This window comes from Dryobates pubescens, chromosome 4 (genome assembly GCF_014839835.1).
Source record: "Dryobates pubescens isolate bDryPub1 chromosome 4, bDryPub1.pri, whole genome shotgun sequence".
Taxonomy (NCBI): domain Eukaryota; kingdom Metazoa; phylum Chordata; class Aves; order Piciformes; family Picidae; genus Dryobates; species Dryobates pubescens.
The window spans coordinates 1,567,847-1,591,767 of NC_071615.1; the positions used below are offsets into that span (position 1 = coordinate 1,567,847).

Below are 23,921 nucleotides of genomic sequence, written 5' to 3' on the forward strand. Positions count from 1 at the left end.
GGTGACCTGTGAAGGCTGCTTCCAACTTTTCCAACGTTCTGTGATTCCACAGCTCTATAACAGCAGCAGGTGGTGGCCTCCATGGTGCCAGCACACGTGTGGGCAGTGAAGCCTCCCGGCGTGCGCGGCAGCACGGCCGCAGCCCAGCACCGCCGCGTCTGCAGGCAAACAAAGACCTGGTCAGCAGATTCCAGCAGGTTCAGCTCTGCACGTTTGCCTGCCTCGTTTGTGCACAGAATTAGCCCTCTCCTTTTAATTACAGCAGGTTAATTAAACCAGCACAAACCCATTCCCGCAGTACACATGGCCACCCCGCAGGGCTGGGAGCGGTAAGCACCACGCCGTGGGGCACTAATGATCCCCACCGCGCTCCTCCTCGCCTCACATCAGTGTGGCTTGAGAAGGAGACCCTCTAGAGAGCACAGAAAGCGCCCTTTCCCCCATTCCAAACGCGTTTGCTGCCTGGCGCACACCTCCCGGCTGCGGCGCTCGCCAGGGTGCCGCCGAAGCTGCCTCGGCTTGGCCGGCAGCAGCACCTAGCGGCCGCGTCCTCAGCGCCGGCTCCCCGGCGGCAGGCTCCGGCTCCCCGGCGGCAGGCTCCGGCTCCCCGGCGGCGCTTCTGGAAAAGCTTCTAGGGATGGATACAGAATCAGAGACTCAGAGACCGACTTGGGTTGGACGGGGATTTAAAGGTCCTCCAGCCCGACTCCCCTGCAGCCAGCAGGGACATCTGCAACCAGAGCAGGTTGCTCAGAGCCCCAACCAACCTGACCTGGAATGGCTCCAGGGATGGGACTTCTACCAACTCTCTGGGCAGCCTTGGCCAGGGTTTCACCACCCTCATTTCTCCGTTCTGTCTAGTCTGAATCTTCCTCTTTTAGTTCAAACCATCACCCCTTGTCCTGTCACAACAGACCCTGCAGAAAGGTCTGTCCCCAGCTTGCTGATCAGCCCTTTAAGAATTGAAAGACCACCAGAAGGTCTCCCTGGAGCCCTCTCTTCTCCAGGCTGAGCAATCTCTCAGCCCGGCCTCACAGCAGAGGGCTTCCAGCCCTCCCCATCATTGCTGTGGCCTCCTCTGGCCCTGCTGCAACAGGTTCCTGTCTGTGCTGTTCTGAGGACCCCAGAGCTGGCCCCAGCACTGCAGAGCGCAGCAGAGGGGCAGAACCTCCTCCCTCTACCTGCTGCGCCCACTGCTGGGGATCAGCCCCGGACACAGGTGGGTCAGGGCTGGGAGCTCAGCCCTCGTGTCCAGCTTTTCACCCACCAGTACAGAGCCTGGCAGTAAAAACAAAAGGTAGGGATAAACATGAGGGCGTATTAAGGATAAATATAAAGCCTCAAGAATAAAAGAGGAGAGAGAGTGCTGGGGCTCAGCCGGCTGAGCGGCAGCTCCGCGAAGCGCCCGTCCTCCGCCTAAGCGTGTCCCCTCCGCCGCCCCGTCCGACTCCATGGCAACGGCCCCGCGGCGGCGCCAAGGCCGCGCGCGGCAACATGGCGGCCGCCGGCAGCCCTGGCGTCTTCCTGCTAGCGGTCAACGGCCAGATCGAGAGCGGGGAGGTGAGCGCGGGGTGGGGAAGCGGGAAGCTCGGTCCCCCGGCACAGCCTAGGCCCCGGCAGCGCGGCCCGGCTTCGGCCGCCTCTCCCCTAGCGCAGGCCCGGCGGCGAGGGCGGGCAGGGCCTCAGCCCCCCGAACCCGGCCCGGCCTCAGCCCCGAGCCGGGCAGTGCGGCCCGGCTCTTACTCGCAGAATGGAATAAAGGAATCGTTTAGCTTAGAAGAGACCTTTAAGATGCCCGGGTCCAGCCATTAACCCAGCACTGCCAGGGCACCACTAAACCACGTCCCTCGGCATCACATGCACCTAGCTTTGACACCCCTCCCTGCATGGGGACTGCACACTGCCCTGGGCAGCCTGTTCCAGGCCTGGACAGCCCTTTCCATAGATTAATTGTCCCTTATGTCCAACCTAGACCTCCCCTGGCACAGCTTGAAGCCATTTTCTCTTGTCTTACCACTTGTTACTGGAGAGAAGAGACCACCCCCACCCTCACACCCAGCCTCCTTGCAGGGAGCTGCAGAGCCAGGCCTTCCTCAGCCTCCTTTTCTTCAAGCTAAACAAACCCACTTCCCTCAGCCCCTCCTCACAAGATGTGTTCTCTAGCCCCTTCCCCAGCTTTGTTGCCCTTCTCTGGACATGCTCCAGCACCTCAATGTCCTTCTTGTGGTGAGGGGCCCAGAACAGAAGCCAGCACTCAAGGTACAGCCTCACCAGTGCTGAGTGCAGGAGGGACAATCCCTGCCCTCGTCATGCTGGCCACACTATTGCTGATCCAAGCCAGGATGCCACCTTGGGTACCTGGGCACATGCTGGCTCATATTCAGCCAGCTACTGATCAGCACCCCCAGGTCCTTTCCTCCTGAGCAGTTTCCAGGCACTCTGCCCCAAGCCTGTAGCATTGCTGGGGTTGTGACCCAAGTGCAGTTCCCTGCACTTGGCCTTACTGAGTCTCATACAGCTGACCTTGGCCATTGCTCTAGGCTGGCCAGATCCCCCTGCAGAGCCTCCCTCCCCTCAGGCAGATCAGCACCTCCACCTAACTTGTCACAGAATCATAGAATTGTCAGGGTTGGAAGGGACCTCAAGGATCATCCAGTTCCACCCCCCCTGCCATGGGCAGGGAGCCCTCACACCACAGCAGGTTGCTGACAAACAGCAAGCTGACCTCAATCCCCTCATCCAGGTCCTCGATAAAAATGTCAACCAGAGCTGCCCCTGGTGCTGGGCCCTGGGGAATGCCATTTGTGTCATGGTGGAGCAGGCTGCCCTCCAGCTTGGGCTGTCCCTCTGTCCCACTAACTCCCTACCAACACAGCCCCTGTCTCCCGCAGTTCCCTGGCTTTGATGACCTCTACTGCAAGTTCTGCTTCGTCTACGGCCAAGACTGGGTTCCCACAGCGGTAAGGCCTCCTTGTGTGCCCCTGAGACCCAGCCTGCTGCCAGGCCCCCCAGCAGCACCTGGTGAGCTCAGAGCAGACCCCTGGCTCCTACCACCCTCTCCCCACAGGGCCTGGAGGAGGGCATCTCCCAGATCACCTCCAAGAGCAGCGTGTCGCCCACGACGCTGGTCTGGAACTTCCCCATCGACATCACCTTCAAGAGCACCAACCCCTTTGGCTGTGGGTGCTGGGGGTGCTGTGGGTGCTGGGCTCCAGCTCCCAGCACCAGCAGCCCTTTCACACTGCCTCCCTCGCAGGGCCGCAGATTGTCGTCAGCGTCTACGGACCAGACTTCTTCGGCCACGACGTGATCAGAGGGTATGGAGCCGTCCACGTTCCCTTCACCCCTGGGAGGTGAGCTGCCAACCCAGCCTGCAGCACTGAAACACAGCTGGCATTTATTTTTCCACTTACTGTGCTGATTCAGAAGCAAAACCCCCCAGAAGTTCCCCTACCTCCTTGTCATGCCCTGGTCCAAAGAGCAGGGATTTTCTAGCAGCTGGTTGTCAAATAGCTCTTGGTAACCCTGCAGAGAGCTCTGAATCATAGAGCCAACCAGGCTGCAAAAGACCTCAGAGGTCACCGAGTCCAACCTATGACCTAACCCCTAACCCCCCCTGACAACTCAACCATGGCTCCAAGTGCCACATCCAAGCCTTTTTTGAACACCTCCAGGGATGGGGACTCCACCACCTCCCTGGGCAGCACATCCCAGTGGCCAATTTCTCTTTCTGGGAAGAACTTTCTCCTCCCCTCCAGCCTAAACTTCCCCTGGCACAGCTTGAGCCTGTGTCCTCTTGTTCTGGTGCTGCTTGCCTGGGAGAAGAGACCAACCCCCACCTGGCTACAACCTCCCTTCAGGGAGTTGTGGGGAGCAATAAAATCAATACTGAAGTCAATAGTGGTGTGGAGAAAGCACAGGTATGAAGCACACTACAATCACCTCTCCCCTCCCTCACTCTCAGCTCATCCTAAGCTTTCATTCCACCACTGGAAATGGAGGAGGATACTCTCTGCCTGTGCAGAATGGAGGGAAAGTGTTAAAGTTTAGGATGTTCAGTGGTCTGATGTGCCTGAACTGCTACCTTTATGGCCAGAGCTTGTTCTAGCTATGAAACTTGCCCTGAGTGCCTCCTGTTCGTTTCAGGCACACAAGAACCATTGCTATGTTTGTTCCAGAGTCCACCTCCAGGCTGCAGAAGTTTACAAGGTAACAATTAAAGGCTTTCCTGTTGAAAGTCCTAGCTCACAAAGGTAAGTCACTAGCCCAGAGAGGACTTGCATTTAACATAACCTCTATGGAATTCGTTTCTTTGTTGCCTTGGACAAGGGAAAGAAAACCAAACCCAAACCACTTACCTCTGCTCAGAGCAGATCAGCAACAAAGTCATCAGTCCTCAGAACTCCCTGCTGCAAAGAGGAGCTGGGAGTCCCATTAAACCCCTCCTTTGCTTTTTCTGAACATGCATTTAACTGGAACAAATCTGCAGAGCAGAGAAGGCATCCAATGAATTCTCTTCTGTTGTCTTCTCCAAGCTGGTTCACAGGGAGGCGGCCGGAATTCACTGACCCCAAGGTGGTGGCACAGGGAGAAGGACGAGAAGGTGAGTCCCTGGGAGCTCCTGACTGCAGCCCTGCAGCACAGGAGGCCACAGCTCAGCCAGCCATCCCCTGCTGACAGCAAGAGAGTGGCTGCTCCTGCTGAGAACAGCCCTGCCTGGGTGTGTGAGAGTCGGGCAGCTCTCCCCCTGAGCCAGCTCTCCCTCCCCGAGGCAGCTCTCCCCTCCCCGAGCCAGCTCTCCCCGCCAGGCAGCTGTGTTCCCCTCTCTTCCAGTGACACGGGTGCGCTCTCAGGGCTTCGTGACCATTTCCTTCAACATCATCACCAAGGACATGAGGAAGCTGGGCTATGAAGTGTGCCCCAGCGACATGCAGTGCCCAGCCCTGCCCCCTGCTGCAGAAGGGATCCCCAAGTACTGAACTCAGGCACGAGAGGGTTGGAGGCTCACAGGGAAGCGAAGCAGCTTGGGGCTTTTGGTGGCAGAGGGAAGGAAGCCTCTGACTCAGCTGAGGACAGTTGCACCCCAGAGCCGTGTTCCAGAAGAAGCACAAGCCCTTGAGAATCATGCCCTGAGGATGATGGTGTCAGTGAGCACACAGGTGGGAGTGGCATGTACAGCCAGGTCAGCACATTTTGCTGTTACTCATAAAAATGCTGACTGCAGCACAATATTTTTGGAACAGCCTTTTGTACGCTCTTGGTGCACCTGAAGAACGTTGAGCAGTGTAGCAATTGTGCACTGCCAAGTCACCAGTGACCCGTGGCCCTCAGCACCACATCCCCATGGCTCTGAAACCTCTCCAGGGATGGGCACTCCACCCCTGCCCTGAGCAGCCTGTGCCAGGCCTTGACGACCCTCTCCATGCACAAATTGTTCCTCGTGTCCAGCCTAAACCTTCCCTGGCACAACTTGTGGCCATTTCCCCTCTTGTTCAGTGAGAGAAGAGACCAAGCCTCACCTGCCTCCAGTCTCCTTCCAGGGAGCTATAGAGAGCCAGGTGGTCTCCCCTCAACCCCATTTTCTCCAGGCTGAACAATCCCAGTTCCCTCACCCACCCACTCTGTATTTGTGCCAGAAGGGATGTCTCCAACTCCCACACCACCCAGGGTCTGCTGTTCTTGCAGGTCCAAAGGAGAAGGCAGGCAGTGCTACAATGCAGTGACTAATTGCTTTGTCATTTCCATGCTTCATTTTGGACCTGTAACCTCTTGTGTTTGACTGCAACTGCCAAAAGGGGACTCTGAGGTGACTTAACGTGACACCACCCTGACTGTGAGCCACCAAGACCTTGAAACTGTTGATACCAGTCACATAAGGGTGCAGAAGTGGACAGGGATGGAACAAAGAGGCTGCTTAGAGATGGTTGTGGTTTCCTGCTGAGCAGTGTGGTTGAATAAAGTCCATTTCTGAGCAGCCAGTGTGAGCACTGTCAGCTTGCTGTGAGCACTGGCAGCTTGCTGTGAGCACTGGCAGCTTGCTGTGAGCACTGGCACCTTTGACACTGCCTAGAAACACTTTCCCAAGCACAGCCACAGAGGAGTTTTCATCTCTTACCTGCTTCCCATCATCTCTCTGTTGATCCTTCCCTTCCAGAGAGCTCTTCCACCAGCTGCTTTGGCAACTGCTGTGATCTCCAGACTGAGTCATACTGGAATCCAAATTAATAAGCACTTCCTGCTGGCTCAGAGGGCTTGCAAGGGATTTTGTTTCCTCTTCAGAAGTATTGGGGAAGCAGTTGGCTACACTGAGCAGGATTAATGTCTGTGTTTGGAATACCTGAGAGGCAAACATTAACCCTACTGGGCTTAAATAACTGCTTTCCCTCAAGCACAGTTACCTGTCCCCATTCCAGTTAGGGCCAAGCTGCCCAGCAGAGTTTCTACTCAGAAGCAGCCTTTTAGACCCAGACAGTGCCCAAACTGTGCCCACAGGGAATTCATGCACGAGCAGCTCTGCAGCGTGGTGCTGCATCTGATCTGAACTCCTGTTGCAAGCCAGCAGCTGCACACTCAGCCACACTGAAACTTAGCAAAGCAGCTCCAGCTCTGCCTGTCCCCAGCAGCAAAGAGCTGCCAAAGGAACTGAGGAGCTGTGCAAAGGGTGGGCAAGTTCACCATCAGCCAGCAACAAGCCCTTGGGGCCAGGAAGGCCAATGGTCTCCTGGGGTGCGTTAAGGAGAGTGTGAGCAGCAGGTCAAGGGAGGTTTCCTCCCCCTCTACTCTCCCTACCAAAGGAGTAGGAGTGCTGGGTCCAGTTCTGGGCTCCCCAGTTCCAGAGAGAGAGGGAGAGAGTCCAGTGGAGGCTGAGGGGCCTGAACATGTCTGTGAGGAGCAAAGGCTGAGAGCCCTGTGGCTGTTGAGCCTGGAGAAGAGCAGCCCCAGAGGGCATCAGCAATGCTCAGCAAGAGCTAAAGGGTGGGGGGCAAGAGGCTGGGGCCAGGCTCTTGTCAGTGGCACCCAGCAACAGGCCAAGGGGCAATGGGCACCAAGTGGAACCCAGGAGGTTCCACCTGTGAACAGGAGAAACTTCTTTGGTGTGAGGGTGCTGGAGCCCTGGAGCAGGCTGCCCAGAGAGGTCTCCTCCTCCTCTGGAGAGACTCCAACCCCCCCTGGCCGTTGTGATCCTGGGCAAGCTGCTGTGGGTGACCCTTAGCAGGGGAATGCAGTGGATGATATCCAGAGGTCCCTTCCAACCCTCACCACGCTGGGAAGGCCACACACATGCATTTGCAGTGTTTCACTGCTCACAGCCAAGCTGCAGGGACCCTCAGAAGGAAGGGTAAAAACCAAACCAACAGTGAAAGGCAACAGCTTGAACCCCACAGAACCCCCAGAGCCCACAGGGCAGGACTGCAGAGCTGTGACCCCAAGCAGACCCCACACTGCCACCTCCAACCCTAGGGCTTTTTGCCTGTTCTCTCTGGGTGTAGTTGGGCTGTGGGGGGAGGGGGTTGACTTCTGGGTACCTCGGAGCATGTTTCAGAACCTCACATACCTTCCTCAGGGCCTTCAGGATGTTCAGCCTGTGAGTGCCTCTCTGCAGGAGCTTTTTGGCAGGACGGTTTGCTCCTTACAGAGGGGCAGGTGGGGGTGATGCTTTGGGGAAGCACTTCCCGAGCTCAGTGGCATTCCTTTGTTCCCAGAGGCACTCTTGATCCCTCACAAACAAGCTCTTCTCCCAGAGGCAGCCTGCCTGCTGCCTTTCCAGTGTCTCTGGTTTCAGTCTTTGGTCCTCAGGCGTGGCAGAGGGCTTGCAGCTGCTCCAGCCTGGAGAGGCTCTCTGCTTTCATCGCAGGAGTCAAGGCAGACAGGACACTGCCAGGGTGGGGGCCATTGATAAGGAAGGGATTTATGAGCCTTAAGTGTTCCTTGCAGTTGGTGTTAGAGGTTAGGAGAACCTCATGCTTCCAAACAGCCAAAACCCAACAGCCTGGCTCCAAGTCATTTCCTTTCCCCTACTCCCCAGGCAGCTGTAACCTCCCTGCCCCTTCAGCAGTTAATCATTGTCTCTGTTACTCCAAACTGGACTGGAGTTCCCAGCCCCATGTCACAGTGACAGCAGTGGGGGAGTGCACCTGGGGCTGCAGCCCCTGGTTGGGTTTGCTGAAGCCTGTCCTAGATGGTGAAGTTTGTCATTCACCTCTGAGGTCGAGATGGGCTAGGGGGGGAAACATGCACAAATCTTTCCTCACAACCTGTCCTGACACAGAATGAGGCTCCCAGGACCCCAAACAGAGCTGCTGGAGGCAGATGAAGCCTGGGAGGTAGCTGGGGACTTTGGAGAAGCCATCCTCTGCCTTCCTGGTGTGGAGGAGCTTTGGAAAGAGCTGCCCAGGCAGGACCATCCTCACTTCAAGGGAGAGCTTTCCTGCAATCACCGTGGAAGCTGCCAGGCAGGGGAGACAACCAAGGACAGGAACTGAACAGCAGCTTGGGAAACAGACCCTCCAGAAACAGAAGCATGGTAGAACCCCAGACTGCTCTGGGTTGGAAGGGACCTTTAAAGGTCACCTAGTCCAACCCCCCTGCAGCCAGCAGGGACATCTGCAACCAGAGCAGGGTGCTCCCAGCTCCAGCCAGCCTCACCTGGAATGGCTCCAAGGATGGAGCATCTCCCACCTCTCTGGATAGCTTGGGCCAGGGTCTCACCACCCTCAGCACAGAATCTCTTCCTTCTCTCCTGCCTGAATCTCCTCCTTAGTTCACACCATCACCCCTGGTCCTCTCACAACAGGCCCTGCAAAAACTCTGTCCCCAAGTTTTCTGATCTGCTCCTTTAAGTACTGGAAGGCCACCAGGGCTCCCTGGAGCCTTCTCCAGGCTGAGCAACCCCAACTCTCCCAGCCTGGCCTCCCAGCAGAGGGCTTCCAGCCCTGCTGTGGCCTCCTCTGGGGGAATAAACAAACACAAATTAAAAACAATCATCTAAAAGGAACCCTTTGGCCAGGCCCTTAGGAGCTGCTATCTCCAGCCCCTTCCACAAAAAGCAGCTTCAGCTCCTGCCCTCTCCTGGCAGTTTCAGCCATCTCCAGCCCCTTCCACAAAAAGCAGCCTCAGCTCCTGCCCTCTCCTGGCAGTTTCAGCCCTCAGGAAGATGTTTGGAAGCTATCAGTAGCAATCAGCTACAAGGCTGCATGAAGGACATCAGAATTCCTCCTGCTCCTGCATGGAAGTTGCTTGGTGCAGTGGTGCTGCCTGCCCTGCCCCTTGTCCTGAGAGCAAAGGTGTGCCAAGCTGCCTGGCAGGGAGCAGGACTGAGCTGGAAATCTGTGAGCTCTACAGAGAGTGCTGGAGGAAAACCATCTCTGTCCTGAGGCTACAAGGCTCTGCTACAGCAGCACTGTTGCAGCAGCTACAAGTTCTCTCCCTCTGGAAATGAGACTCCTGCAGATGGATTCAAGCTGACAGCAACTGCTCCCCAGCAGCACCCTCAGCTCAGGAACCTCCTGGGAAATACTCCAAAAGGGGGGGAAAAAGAAAACCATGAAACTACAGAAGAGCCACATTTGGAGACATCTGGGAGCTTCACCTTTCCCTGGGCTTGTCCCTGGAAGCCTTTCAGCCCTTTGCAAACCAGCCCCAGGATGATTTCCTTGTGCCAAGGTCACCAGAGCATCATGCCAGGAGGTATCAAGGGCCAAGCACCTTAGAACCATAGAATTGCTTGGGTTGGAGAAGACCTCTGAGATCATCAAGCCCAAACATCAACCTAACAGCCCTGTGGCCAGGAAGCCATGTCCTGAGGGCCATGTCATGTTCTTGAACACCTCCAGGGATGGTGACACCACCTTGGATGTGGGCCTGCAGGGTAAGAGGAGGACAGGACAGCTGGGGGGTCAGAGGGAGGTCACAGAAAGAGCAGCATCAGTGGTGACAGAGCCAGGCATGCACCAGCATCTGGAGGCTATCAGGCCCCACCAGCACCCAGAGCCACCTTCCCCTGGGCCCCTTCCCTTAAACCTGGCAGTGACAGTGGATGGCATCAAGCAGCAGCTGGATGAGCAGCTAGCTGCAGCAGAGTGCCCACAGGACATCTCCAGCTGGCCCCCAAACATGCTGAAGGAACCAAAGCTCCCCAGTGAGAGCATCACCAACCTCCTGCAGCCAGCCCCCAGCCCAGCTGGAGACTCCATGCCCAGGCACACAAGGCAGCAGCAGCAGCAGGGCTGCAGCAGCCACAGCCATGCAAACCTCCAAGCTGGAACACAGCAAAGAGCTGAGCAAAGGCCACTCAGCCTGCAGCCCTAGCAAGGACCTTCAGCCCCTTTGATCCTCTCCCTGCTCACCCACAGGGTGTCTGCTGCAGGGGGCATCCCCAAGGGTTTTCCACCAGCTGGGCAGTCCTCTCTGGGAGGCCAACGTGGGTGAGCTCAAACCTTGAGAGCTGAGGCACCCAGGGGTGTCTGCAAAGCCAGACACAACCTCCACTTCTGGCACACAGGAACTAGAACTGACCCACAAAGCCCCAGCTCCCCCCAGCCTGCAGAGAGCACCCAGCACCCTCCTCTGCAGCACTGCAGGCTGTGGAACACAAGGGTGGTTGGTTAGGAGGACAAAGCTCCAGTGCCTGGCCATCTGCAGGGCACAAATCCTGTTAGAAACCATCCTTTGGCCACCAAACCCAGGCCTGAGCCCCCCAGCAGGGAGGCTGCAGTGAAGCAAGGGTGCAGCACAACCTGCTTTCATGTCAGGGTGCAAGGGCTTCAGCTTCTTGTCCTTCAGAGAGAAGATCACCAGAAGCATCTAACTGCTGTAGGCTTCTATTTTTGTGCCTCTATTCAGGCCAAGATATTTAAGTACCCAAATTCACCTCAGAGAGTATCTCTACACTGAGTGCCAGACTTGCTAATGAAGACATTAAGAAAGCAAAGGAGAAAAACCAAATCCACCCTGCTGCTGTCACCCAACACAACCCCAGCCAGCCCACGGCCTCCTGGGCCATCTGTGCTGCTACACCAAGGCAGAACAGGCTCCCTTCAGCTCAGTTAAACCACCAAATCTCATTGCTCACCCAAAAAGCCTTGCAAGAACAACATGGACTCCACTGCCTGACTCCCCCAGGGTCCAGCTTTCCACTGCAGGAGGGCACAAGGATGGTGTCCAATGATTTACCACCTTAGAAGTTACTCCAGGTGGTTCCACAACTCCACTGTGGGGAACCTGACAGGGGTGAAGTGACAGCATGGGGCAAGCCCAGGTAGCAGCAGAGGCTGGGGGACGAAGGGCTGGAGAGCAGCCCTGCAGAGCAGGGCCTGGGGGTGCTGGGGGGTGCAAAGCTGGGCGTGAGCTGGCACCGAGCACTCCCAGCCCAGAGCCAGGCGAGCCCTGGGCCGATCCCAGTCGTGGAAGCATTGCCAGAGCCCCAGCTCGAGCTGGCCCACAGCATTTTCTGCCAGGAGGGCCTGAGCTGCACCACTCAGCCCAGCACAGAGGCAACAGCAACCACCACGCTCAGCAGAAAGCCTCTGGCAAGAGCGCTGCGGATGACAAGCCCCGAGATAGCTTTATCTGCACAGCCCTCTTCCTCCCCCAGAGCAGGCAGATGCCACCTCGCTTCAGAGCAGAGGAAGAGGAAGCCCAGGATGGGGGAGAGCAGCCTGCCCAAGGTCAGAGGAAGGTCAGCCACAGACAGCTCTCTCACGCCGGGTTCATCAGCTCAGGCTCCCTCCAGCACCAGCCTGCAGCACCTGGCTCCGAGTCCCCACAAGGGCTTCCACGGAGCCCTTCCCCAGAGCCCTTCCCCAGAGCTCTCCTGTCACCAGCAGCTTTGTTTTGCTACAACCTGCGAGTTCAAGAGGCCCAAAGTAAACAATGAAGTATTGACCACAGAGAGCAGGAGAGTGGCCAGAGGAGCACTAAACATCACCCACTGAAGAGGCCTCCTGCAGAGCAGGGGAAGCCTCCCTCAGCGAAAGGGAGAGGCACAAAGAGCAGCAGGGCCCTGAGGCACAAAGAGCAGCAGGGCCCCGGGCTGGCACCCCGGCCACGGGAGGCTCTGCTGCTTCCCTCACCGGCCAAAACACTGAAGCAAAACAAATCCACGACCTGACCAGAGGCAGCCTCGCTCTGAGGGGAACTCAGGAGGGCTCCTGGGGTGCACAAGAGCCCCAGCCAGCTCCATACCACAGATATGGAAACAAAACAGAGCCATTTTTTCCCTTCCCTCCCCTCGTGGCCAACCTTTCCAGCACCTCTGCCCTTCCAGCAGTAACAAATTAAGTGTTTGATTAGTGATCAGCCTGATTGGCAGCACACCACAGCTACAGGAAACCTGGAGGGCTTCTGGAGAGGTGGCTCTTGAAATAGCCTGCTAATGAAGCACCCTCCAGCCTGAGCCATCCCAGATTAGAAGCTCAAATGACATCCCAGCTGGAGGCAGGCTCACTGTCACCTCATCTGCAAGGCCCCTGAGCCATGGGCCAGGGGAAGGGTAAGGCTGAACTGCAAGAAGGGGAAGTGAGGACTCCCCAAGTCAGCCTTGTCACAGCTCCCCAACCCTTTTTCCATGAGCCACAGCTTTCAGAGTCCCCAGACTTCTGCCTGGACAGAAATGCTGGAGCCTCCACCAAGACAGTGCTCAATCATCCCTCCAACAGTGCTGTTTGAAAGGGAATGTGGGGTGAATTTGCTACTCAGTCACCTAAAACACAACAAGACTGGATTTTGACCCAGGCAGTACTTGGTCATCCCTCTGAAAGTGTTACTTGAAGGGGAATGTGGTTTAAAGAAGTGATTCAGTCACCTGCAACACAACAAGTCTTCATTTTTATTGAGTTAGTTAAGGTCTCAACTGATTCCCATTTCAGTGATCTGTAAGAAACTTTCTTTTCTCACCACAGGAGCAGACCTGCCCTGGGAAGTGATGAAGGCATCCAAGAGCTGACATTGACAAGGTACATGAAGCATTACTCTCAGCAAGGGGTCAGCTTTCTCCTAGGCCCTTCATTCAGCACAAACCTCCCCTCACCTCAACCCAGCAGCCAGCAACTGGCTGGAGGACTACAGCGAGCAGGGCAGCCCAGAGTTCCCCCCCCGAGGCTCAGAGACACTACACAAGAGGCTGGAAAAAGCAACAAGGCTGGAAGAGAGAAGCAATACACTTTTAATTCTGACCAGGCACCTACAAACCCTTTTTGTCTTTCCACTGTTCTGATGGCATTTACTCAACAGCACATCTGTGACACTGCTTGGGAAGGGAGGAACATAAAAATAATAAAGTAAAGAGAGAGAGGGAGAGGAAGAGAGAGGGAGGGAGACACAGATACAGACATCATGATACAATAGTACAAATGAGAACTTATTCATACAGGAGATAATGTCAGCAAGTCAGCACAAGGTCATAAAAAGCAGCCAGCTCCCAGCAGGCTGAAGGAAACCAAAACACCAAACCAAAACCAAAACAGTTTGGTGACTTCTGTCAGTTGTAACACTTGGGGTGGGGGGAGGAAGGAAGCCAGGCTGGTGAGATTCTGCTGTGGAAAAAAAGCCAAAACTGAAGAAGAAAGGAACTCATCCATCCATCCATCCATCCATCCATCCATCCATCCACTGTCCCCCCCCAAACGTGGGCACTGCTCCTGCAGACAGCACAGAACAGCCACAGAAGGGGCAGCTGGAGAACAGGAGTTGGGTCAGCTACAGCACCTCCACCAGGCTTGCAAACACCACAGCCCACCACACCTCTCCTTCCCTGCCCCCCTCCATGCAGTTGAAGTCAACAGCATATAAACCTGAATAAATACCAGAGCTTGCTTGGGGTGGGAAGTGAAGCCCAAGGGTGGGTTGGTTTGGGGTTTTTTTTCATTTATTTATTATTATTTGTTTAAACTCTTTTTATTTTTTACAAAATATTTAAACACTTTCATCTTTGGTCAATTTGACCAGTAAGGCTCTTACAGGGTGCTAAAAAACAACCCAAAAGCACTTCTTAAGATCTGCAAGTGGGGGAAAGCAAGGGGGAAGAGGGAAATGGGGCTGGAGAAATGCAGCAGAGCAGATGTGGGGGACCTGCAGGTGTCCCCTCTGGGAAATGAAGCAGGAGGGCAAGGAGGGAAGGAGGAAGAAATATCCTGGAGAGCAGTTAAATTATCATGGGAAACAGGGTGACCATGCTGGGGACAACTGGAGCTTCACCTGGCTGGGACAGCCACCACTGTCACTGTCACAGCAACCCCATGCTGACCATCAACCATGCTGGGTACAACTGAACCTTCACCTGGCCACTGCTCAGAGTCACTCTCACAGCACCCCACACTGACCACTGAGCCTGACTGTTCTGGGCACAACTGAAGCTTCACCCAGCCAGGATCTCCAGCAGTGCTCAGCACCACTGTCACAGCACCCCACACCCAGGTGACACTGGAGTTGTGCATATCCCCAGCCCTGCAACCCAGCAGATTCACCAAAGTGGCTCCAGACCTCTGCTCCCGCCACAACCCCACATCAGGCTGGGGGCCCAGCACAGTCAGTCCTTGGCCTAAGGCTGCAGAGCCCCATGGTGTGGGCTGGCCATGGTTCATTGTGTGATCTGTGTCCCTCCACATCTCTGTATCACCTAACAGTATCCCAGCTCTTGGAGCAGCAGCTGGGGGAAAGCAAGGATTTGCCATTCAGTGGTTTCACTGAGCCAGGGCTCCAGAGCTCACATCTGTCAATTCATGGTGACAGATGGGGACTCAACTGGAGAGGACTTCTTCACGTTCAATTCCTACTACCAGCCCCAATCCTGCCTCCAAAACCAGTTCCCAGGCATTTAACATGCAGCTGTGGTTAGAACTTCTTGGCTGCACAGACACTGCCCCTCCTAACCACTGCTAATGCACTCAGGTGAGGGACTCAGGGGGGAAAACCTCAGCTCCACTGCTGACCAAATGAAACTGGAGAAATGAGGAGGGGGCAAATCTTGCCACAGATCAAGTGGGAAGCACTTCCCCCCACCCCACCCCAAGCCCAGCTGCAAGAACCACACCCTTCCTGCCCTAAGCTTTTCAATAACTTCAACAACAACTGAAGTATTTTTCCTGAAAGGCAACAGGAATGTTTTCTGTTGTTTCTCTCAAGACACACTGGGTGTGGACAGCAATTCTCTTCCCTCCTATGTAAAAACAGGAGCAGAGGAATATTCTGAACCCTACTTGAGCCGCACAGGAACAGCCACACCTTCAGCAGTCCATATGCTAGGAGGGCTACACTGACCTGCACAGCTCAGATCCGTGATTGTACCTCAGATCTGAGCCTTTCAGCCTCCCCTCCCTACCAGCAGACAGAACCCAGCCCCTTCCACGTCAGGCAGCCCCTCTCCTTCCTGCAGCCCTAGGCTGACACAGCCCCGCGCAGCATCCCGAACACCAGAACACACAACTCTGGCAATTCCTTTCAGCTTCTTTGTTTTGGTTTTGGTTTCCCCCGCCTCTTTCTAACCAGGGAAAGGCCACCAAGATGCATCATCAAGTCCGTTCGGGGAGATGCCCTCAAGGCGGTGGCAAAGCACCGGGACATCGCTTCCCACGTGCTCTGCGGATGTCTGCGGCGCTGGGGAGAGCCGAGCCGGGGAAACGCTGCCACCTCGGAGCGGGCCAAGTTTCCACCAGAGAGCCTGGCTGAAACCTGAGCGCGGTTTAGTGCCGGTGAGTCCAGGCATGCAAGTTAAAACCGCGGAGCTCAGCTCACAATGAACAGCTGCCAATGGAAGCCGCTGCTGAGGCGGGGGCCGCACCTTCCACGAAGCACAATTAGTCAATCAAGTTAACGACTCCTGGCGGCACGTTAAAACCGTTCGCATCTCAAGAAGCCATAGGAGATCAAACAGCCTCTCTCCTGACGTGCACACGGGCTGGGGGGAACGGGAAGAAAGCAAGGGAAAGGCGACTTCAGAGTTTCTCTGGTTTAATGCAGTCTTAAATCACGTTACGCTCCAATTCGTCTAAAAATAATTAGTCACCAGAACCTGTTTGGGTTTGCATTACCAATACTTCATTTAAAAGTAAATATCTTAGTGTTAATCTTCCCTTTTAAACTCTCTTTACAGAAACAAAAAGAGCTAAAAACCATAAATAAGAGGGCATTAAAACCATAAAAATGACATTTGCCAACGTCTTAATGTTTTGTGTTGCTGTTTTGTTTTTTCTTCCTCTCCTTCCTTCCTTCCTTTTCAGCCTCGATGAACCTATCCAAACCAGACAGTTAAATAAAGAACCACATTACAAAAATTAGCAAAAAAAAAGGGGGAGGGGAAAGGGGGGGAGAAAAAAAAAACCAAAAAGACTATCAGGTAACTCTGCAAACTCAAAATATGGAACTGTACTAAACAAAATATGTGCAAAAGTATACAAGAGTAACTGCATATAGCAAAGGTTAAGCCTGAATTAGTTTTTAAAGCTCGCCCCGGTGAAACTGAAGCCGAAAGTTGTCCTCACTGCATCGATCTTTTGTTTCCTCCTCTTCCTCTTTCAACTCAGGTTGTAAGTCAAATGAAACACAAAAACAAAACAACCCAAAACAAAAACAAATACACATGATAAAACTTCCAAACGAAGCTGGTACTGGACAAGCACAGAGCAGGACACTCACTCGGCAGGAGTGCAGCATGCCACTCAACAGAGAGTTCCTCAGGAGTCCGTTAGGGAGTAGTGTACAACTCAACACTGCGCACGACAGCACACGGCATACTGACACCTTGGGGGTTGGGGTGGGGGTGGGTTTTTTTCCTGGTTTGGTGGGGGGTGGGGTTTTTTTTTGTGGATTTTTGGTTGGCTCTGTTGGTGGGGTTTTTGTTTGTTTTCCTTTTGAGACAAGCTTGCTTTCGCGGTCACGCCTCCGGAGAGGAGCAGCGGTGCGATCTGCGCGGTGCGAGGTTTAATGCGTTCAAAAGCAGCCCCCCCTCCCCCCGGGCCCTCCCCATCGGTCTCTTCTAAGAGCAGAGTAAGGACTATGGGTGAACCAACAGTCTAGAACTGTGTGTAGTTATGTGCAAAACATTCACTAGCACTCTGAACCTCGGGCCTATCGTGTCGGGCGTGACAGATGCGAGTACGTAAGGTAAAACCTGTCGGGGTCCAGCACACGGTCTGACACCTACAGAACAGCCGACGCAGCCTCCAGTGGGCAGGTCCTCCCCCTAGAAAGTGTAGTGAAATGATTAACAAAGTAACAAAAATGGGCAGAATCTGACTTTGGTGGAAAAGTCTGAACACCTCAGGTAATGCTCAACAAAGCCAAAGTAAGGTACCATCTGTAGCAAAGACTAGATTGAGATTAACTGGTAAGTTAGAGACAACTCTTCAAAGATCATAACTGTAAACTGCAAATCTACTTCCAAGTCTCTTACACACCGTTCAGTCCACACAGGCCACGTTCATTCAGCTGTAAAGACTTCAGCCTGGAAACACTATGAAAAGAAAAACAAAAAAAAAAAAGGGAAAAAAAAAAACAACCCCAAAACCCAAAGTTCCTTTAATTGGGTCTTTATAGGAGGAAAGGGTTAGTTGTATTTGTCGACTGGGAGGCTGCCGGCGGGATTCCTGTACTGTGGAGAGGTTGGGGCATTGATCCTGCAATGCTCAGCCCCTGGCCCATCCTCGTTATGGAGGCCACAGGGCCCATCGCTGGTATCGGGGCCATCCCCACGGGCACCGGGGCCATGGAAGACAGAGGTATTGGCTCCATGCTCATCGGTGGCACAGCGCTGAAGGAAGGGCTGCTTCCCATCACGGGGCTCGCTCGCATCTGGTTTAGAGTGAGGGGCTGAGGCTGATTCACTTGGAAGGGGTTGATTGGAGTCGGTGCTGTGGCAGCGCCTGGTTTTGAGAGGGGAAGAGGGAGAGAGATCACAACTCCACGAACACAAGGCTTTGGAGATCATCTTTGCTGGCAAAGAACATCCTTCTAGACATCCCCAGACGCTCCCAACCCCAAGTCACCCCGGAGAAACCTGCAGAGATGCCATTCAGCACACTGGAGCTGCACTGCTGCACCACCAGAGTCAATTCCTGGAACCTACCAATGTGACAAAGCATCCCCGTGCTGGCTGACACTTTTCATGGCTGACACTTCTCACCAGAGGGACAGATTCTGACTTGGTTACCTGGAACATTCCTAGCCATGACATCCAGATCACAGAGCCATAGCATGGTTTGGGTTGGAAGGGACTTTAAAGATCATCTAAGTTCCAACCACCCTGCCACGAGCAGGCACACCTCCTGCTACAGCAGGTTGCTGAAGGCCCCATCCAAACTGCCCTGGAAACACTGCCAGGCTCAAAGCCTCCACAGCTTCTCTGTGCAACCTGTTCCAGTGCCTCACTGCCTTCATGGGAAGGAATTTCTTCCTAATGTCTAACTGAAGTGGAGCTTTTCCAGTCTGAAGCCACTACCTTTCACCCTGTCACCCCGTGGCTTTTTACAAAGGCCCTCTCCAGCTCTCCTGTAGCCCCCTTCAAATCCTGGAAGGCTGCTATGAGCCTTCTCTTCTGAAGCACTCTCGAGCCTGATCACTGCCTTTCTCCAATTTTACCTCAAACACACATTTCAGAAGAGAACTGCAGCTCTGCACTCCTCTACTGCCTCTGCTTCAAGATCTCCTCCAGTCCACCCCTTTCAGGGGCTGTGCCTGTCTCTGGCACCACGTTTCCACAAGAATCCATAAAGTAAACAAGTTGTTTCCGAACTGCAGCGGTGCTAGGAAAGCAGAGAACTTTTCCCAGCGTTTGAGGTCCTCTGGGCTGCTGCCAACACTACAAATTCCTTTCACTGTGGCTGTGCTGCCTTATTTGGATGGCCCAGTGACCCCTTATAAACTTCTGGTAGTAACCGGTGATGGCAGCCCCGCAGACTTCCTCTCGCTAAGCGCTGCCAAGGCTGCTCGGAATTACTGCATTTTTCCTACCCAAGGAGTTTAACAAACTGGGGGGGGAAAGGGGGGGGGGGTGTCCTCCCCCCCCCTTTTTTTTTTTTTCCATTGGAAAAGAAAAATAAATCCTGAAAATAGCCTTTTGAAGTCTTTCACCACAGTGGTGTCATGCAGAAATGTCAGTGCAGGGGAACAGATGTTTTGAAGCACATCTTCCACGTGCTTGGTGTCACCATCTAAGGCTGCTCACTTCTAACAGATTGGCCCAATCTGCACAAGACTCCACTGAGTGTGTTTTGATCAAAACCAGTTTGTCATGCTAGCCTCAAGACAGCCTAACTAGCAACCCACCAGGCTATACTGCAGCTTGCCATCTGGAACCTCAGGCTGCAGGCAGAGATCATAGAATGGAAGGGACCTTAAAGATTTCCAGCCTCCATGCCACAGGACACCTTCTACTAGAACAGGTTGCTCATGGCCCTGTATAACCTGGCCTGGAATGCTTCCAGGGAGGGAGCATCTCCAACCTCCCTGGGCAACCTGTTTCCAGTGTCTCATCACCCTCACTGTAGAGAATTTCTTCCTAATGTGCAGTCTATATCTATCCTCTTCAAGCTTGAAGGCATTGCCTCTCATCCTGTCACCATAAGCCCTTGTAAATAAGATTCTTGTGCATAAAACTCAGCCAGCAGATCAGCTGCAGACACTGCACTTGAAACTATGATGTCTCAGCCTGCTGCTCTCAGTCATGAAGCAATCAAACAAAACAATCCCAATCCAGCTCACTTCAAAATCAAACAGGACTAAGTTATGCAGAGTTCTCCTGCGGGAAGGGAGAGCCAAAACAGAAAACTGCAGGAAGGTGCAGGAACAGACCTGGTGCCAAGAATGGATTCAGTGAAGTGACAGGTTGTGGTGGCTTAGACACGAGTGAATCCAGGTTCACCAAAGCAGCATTGGGGCCCAGAAAGGACTCCGGGGTTTTCCGGGCCGCGCTCTGCTTGCCTGATGTCACGCTCGAGTGCTGGGACTCAAAGAGATCAGGACTCGTGGTACCGCTATGCTGAGATGGCAAAGTGGAACCTGATTCAGCTGGAACAACACAAAGAGGAGAACACAACTTATCTCAGTGATCTACACAGTCAGGCCAAGAACACCCTAAGGTCTGACAGCTGAGGTGTTTCCAACTCTAGTGCCTGCATCAGTCAGATGGAGATGGTTCAGCACCTTGCACCCTCACAGCAAGCAAGCAGATCGACATTCTTTAGAAGAGCATGAAGCAGCCATGGTTAGAGTTGCAGTGCTCTACTGAAGGTGCTACCTGACTTGCCCTGATGAGTATTCTCACAGCACAGACTGGACTAAGAGTCTGCAAGGAAAAGACACTGAAAGCCTTGGCTTCTGCCCTTGCACTCCACCACTGCTGCTCCCTAGCTAGCTTGATTCCACCCAGGTTGCTTCCTTCGTGTTGAAGGAGCCCAGCTTTGAATTAGTCACCGTTCTTCCAGGCAGAACCATCCTGAAAGTATCGAAGCACTCACAGGTTCAGGTCTGGCAGTGTTTAATTTAGTGACTAATGACCTAATACAAAATCAATCCAAGCCTTCACACAAGTGTGTTTTCTCATCTTCCTACTATTGTTACACACTGGGATTTACTGGTTTGAGCAAGGCACTCTGCGTTGTTCTGATGGCTGAGCTTGAGCCAGACCCCAAACACTGGATACTGTCAGTTTAGCAGGCAAACATTTCTGGGTCAGTGCAGCACGAGTTACAAAGTGAAGTTCTTTGGTTTACAGTTGCCAAAGGCTCGTTCCCCACATGTTCATGCACAGGCCAAAACGTTACCAACGAGCTTCTACTGCTGCATCCCGACCGGCTTTGGTCTCTCCCGTGGTGAAAGCCAATTTTATGTCTTTGGGTTTGAAATACCATTCCAGAACAGAGACATCTGCTGCTGAGCCTGACACCCAGCCTGGCCACATGCTAAGAACTGGATTCATACCTGGCTTTTTGGAAGTTCGAAGTGTGTCAAATTCAGAAAAATCATCTTTAACTGTACCATTCAAATTACTGAAGAGGTCAAAAGATGTACTTCCTGTTCAAAACAACAAGACAGCCCTGTCAGTAACACACCGTGGGATGCATCACACACCTGAGCCTGTTCTAGCTCAGTCATGTCACCCAGAAGCCACTCGGTCAGGATCCAGGGCAGCCTAAGTGCTCCTACTCTTACTGACACACAGGGAGAAGGATCTGTCCTGTCCCACAGGACAAGTAAATCAGAGCAGGGTGTTTTTAAAGCAGGGTGAGGCACACCTCAGCAGGCTGGGGTTTACTGGGTGTCTGCTCTATGTACAGACAGGGATATATGGCTGCAGAAGGAGAGAACAGCATTGAATTTACAGCCTGAACTATCAAGTGGGTTAATCAGCCCTCAAGTAAAACACACCTCTGAAGACAGTCCCAAAGACAAACACAGCATTGCTGCAGCTTCAGTGGTGATTTGACTTTCTGCTTCCAAAGTTAAAAGGAAGAGGAATGCAACAGAAAAGGTTATCTATGCAGTGTAGAGATGGTGAGGGCCTGTTAGCTAAAGCTTGCCCATACTTTGCAACCAATGAACACAGAACATCTTCAAAATGTCAACACAACCTTACCTCAAAATTGAGGAAGAAAAACCACACCTAAATGAACAGCCATCTGAAAAGCTTTTGAGTTCCCCCCCACACACACATACATTTTTTTTCCTGTTGAAGTGTTTTTCTAATTTAGTTTCAACCTTCAATACATTTCAAGCAAATGAAGGCAGAGACTCAGCTCAACACAGAGCATAAAAAGACAAACCCATCAGAATGAGTAAAAATTATGTACAACAATGCCACTTATCCAGAACAAAGACCCACCACAGCTGAAGAATCACTCCCATAAGCATCCAGTTATTGCCCTTTGCCCAGTGAAAAGCTGATTAGGCAGCACTAATTTCTGCAGTGCTCAGATCCCTTTGTTTATTACATACAGAGATGAATGACCAGCAGAAAAAATGCATTTTGGATGCATTTAGCCACGGAGCCCATGTGAAAACAGCAGGTATTAAGATTCATCAAGGTTGCATTAGTCACAGAGAGACTGGCCAATTACATCAGCACCTTCTGCATCTTGCAACAACAGCGTAGGGATAGCTTTCACACCCTCCCTCTCAAGTAGCAAACCTTCATTTGCACCTCTAAACGTCTCCTCCCAGCACGGAGCTGCTCCACCTCTCAATCTACATCTGGGGAGACCTCCATCTGCACAGCTATTGATCACGATGAAAGGTAAAATTATAGCATCATTCATTTCCAGAAATTAAGGCCTTGTCTAACTAAAGTCCATCTAACCATCCAACTGCAGCAGCAGTTGTGAGTGCTCAGCATACATCCACACAGAGCAATAAAAGAACGTGGAAGGGACAGAGCACAAAGCAGCAAGGTGAATTCAGAGCTCCAAGTCAGAGCAATTACATCTAAAGCTCTTTTTGCTGCTAGCTGTTACAACTGCCATTTATTTTACAGACCAGCTCTGCAAATTGCTCAGCACATTACTTCTTTTGACTAACCACAGCAAGAAAATCATTCAGATTTCACCTCCACTACTCAAACAATACAGATGTGGGATGAGTCTGTTTCTCACCAGAAGTAGACAGAGGTTTGTTTGCAGGTGCTGGTCCCCAAGGATCCACAGAGGATTTTGCTGCAGTAGAAGATGGCTGAGCAGGAGCCCAAGGGTCAACATTTTTGGACAGAGGCTGAGCTGTGGTGGATCCTGCTGGTGCTGCCCAGGGGTCAACAGAAGCAGCTGGTTTGGCACCTGCAAGAAGAGCCAGCAGGAACACACGTCAGTGAGGTTCCCTTTGGATCTCTCTTCTGATCCATTCATGTCAATGAGTATTGAACTGAAATAGGAGAAGCAACTCAACATCAGGAATGCTGGAAAGCCTCAGCATCTGTGTCACACACACCAAAAACAACAGCACAAGTAAACTCTGTCAAACCTGCAGTTCCAGCCAGAACATACACTGCCACCAACATGGCAAGACCTGTCTGAAGGTGACCAAAAGCTAGGGTACCCTTATGAACTCAGGGGTAAGGAGGATTCTAAAAAGCCTCTGTGTAAAATGTAGGTAATACACAATATGAAGACTTGGACAAGGCAATCTGCAAGGCTCAAAGGGAACAGCTGTCAAACTCTTTTAACCATACTGTTATTTATAATCAGCTCCCTCGAGCTAATTGTGCTTTTTGTTCCCATTTCTAAGGACTCATCCTGACACAGAGCTAAGCTGCCCACTGACTTCTCTTCCTCTGTGCTCTTTTTTAAACCCAACACCTGTATCTTCAGGAGGAGCTGCTGGAAGGTGTCCAGAGAAGGGCAACAAAGCTGGGGAGGGGTCTGAAGCACAGCCCTGTGAGGGGAGGCTGAGGGAGCTGGGGTTGCTTAGCCTGGAAAAGAGGCTCAGGGGAGAACTTACTGCTCTCTACAACTACCTGAAAGGAGGCTGCAGCCAGGTGGGGGTTGGGCTCTCCTGCCAGGCAACCACCAATAGAACAAGAGGACACAGTCTCAAGCTGTGCCAGGGGAGGTGTCAGGAAGAAGCTGTGCTGGGTGTCAGGAAGAAGTTCTTCACAGAGAGATTGGCCATTGCAATGTGCTGCCCAGGGAAGTGGAGTCACCATCACTGGAGGTGTTTAAGAGGAGCTTGGATCAACTAAAGCATGGCACCAAGTTGATCAGATAGTGCTGGGTGATAGGTTGGACTTGATCTCCAAGGGCTTTTCCAACCTAGTTAATTCTATTCTAAGATGCTGAAACTCTTCATTCCTACAAATTCTGGTGACCAAACAGCTTCAGAGTGTGCACAAGGTTAGGGCTGCTTACTGTGAAGTGACAAATTAAGTGACAAAGGAAAAGGAGGAGGAAAGAGAAAAAAACCTTGCCTTGCTATGTACAATTTCCTGACAGTTTTTTTTCTTCTTC

At 53.0% G+C, this 23,921-nt stretch overlaps 2 protein-coding genes across 3 annotated transcripts in view; one reads left to right on the plus strand and one right to left on the minus strand.

Annotated features, from left to right (window-relative positions):
- The first annotated feature begins 303 nt into the window (after window positions 1–303).
- B9D1 (B9 domain containing 1) lies at window positions 304–5,085 on the plus strand. Its single transcript, XM_054180229.1, has 8 exons — window positions 304–329; window positions 1,422–1,560; window positions 2,892–2,960; window positions 3,068–3,179; window positions 3,257–3,353; window positions 4,147–4,209; window positions 4,536–4,603; window positions 4,834–5,085. Exons 1-8 carry the CDS (start codon window positions 304–306, stop codon window positions 4,977–4,979), a joined length of 720 nt encoding a protein of 239 aa, XP_054036204.1. The 3' UTR covers window positions 4,980–5,085.
- Window positions 5,086–17,464: 12,379 nt separating this feature from the next.
- Window positions 17,465–23,921, minus strand: part of EPN2 (epsin 2) — a 48,076-nt gene continuing 41,619 nt past the window's right edge. The window contains exons 6-9 of one of the 2 annotated variants that reach the window (XM_054180267.1): window positions 22,578–22,754; window positions 20,911–21,003; window positions 19,783–19,998; window positions 17,465–17,855 (exon numbers count right to left, since the gene is read on the minus strand). In XM_054180267.1, the coding sequence (XP_054036242.1) occupies window positions 17,524–17,855; window positions 19,783–19,998; window positions 20,911–21,003; window positions 22,578–22,754 (818 nt within the window). In that variant the 3' untranslated portion in view covers window positions 17,465–17,523. The remainder of the gene's footprint in view (window positions 17,856–19,782; window positions 19,999–20,910; window positions 21,004–22,577; window positions 22,755–23,921) is intronic. The other variant, XM_054180268.1, reaches the window with a different exon arrangement.

Bases quoted from the DNA above. Each gene is read 5' to 3' on its own strand.
- B9D1 (XM_054180229.1), top strand. From the start codon at position 304: ATGGCCACCCCGCAGGGCTGGGAGCG. The intron at 330-1,421 runs GTAAGCACCACG...CCTCCGCCTAAG, and splicing joins ACCCCGCAGGGCTGGGAGCG to CGTGTCCCCTCCGCCGCCCC. The intron at 1,561-2,891 runs GTGAGCGCGGGG...TGTCTCCCGCAG, and splicing joins GCCAGATCGAGAGCGGGGAG to TTCCCTGGCTTTGATGACCT.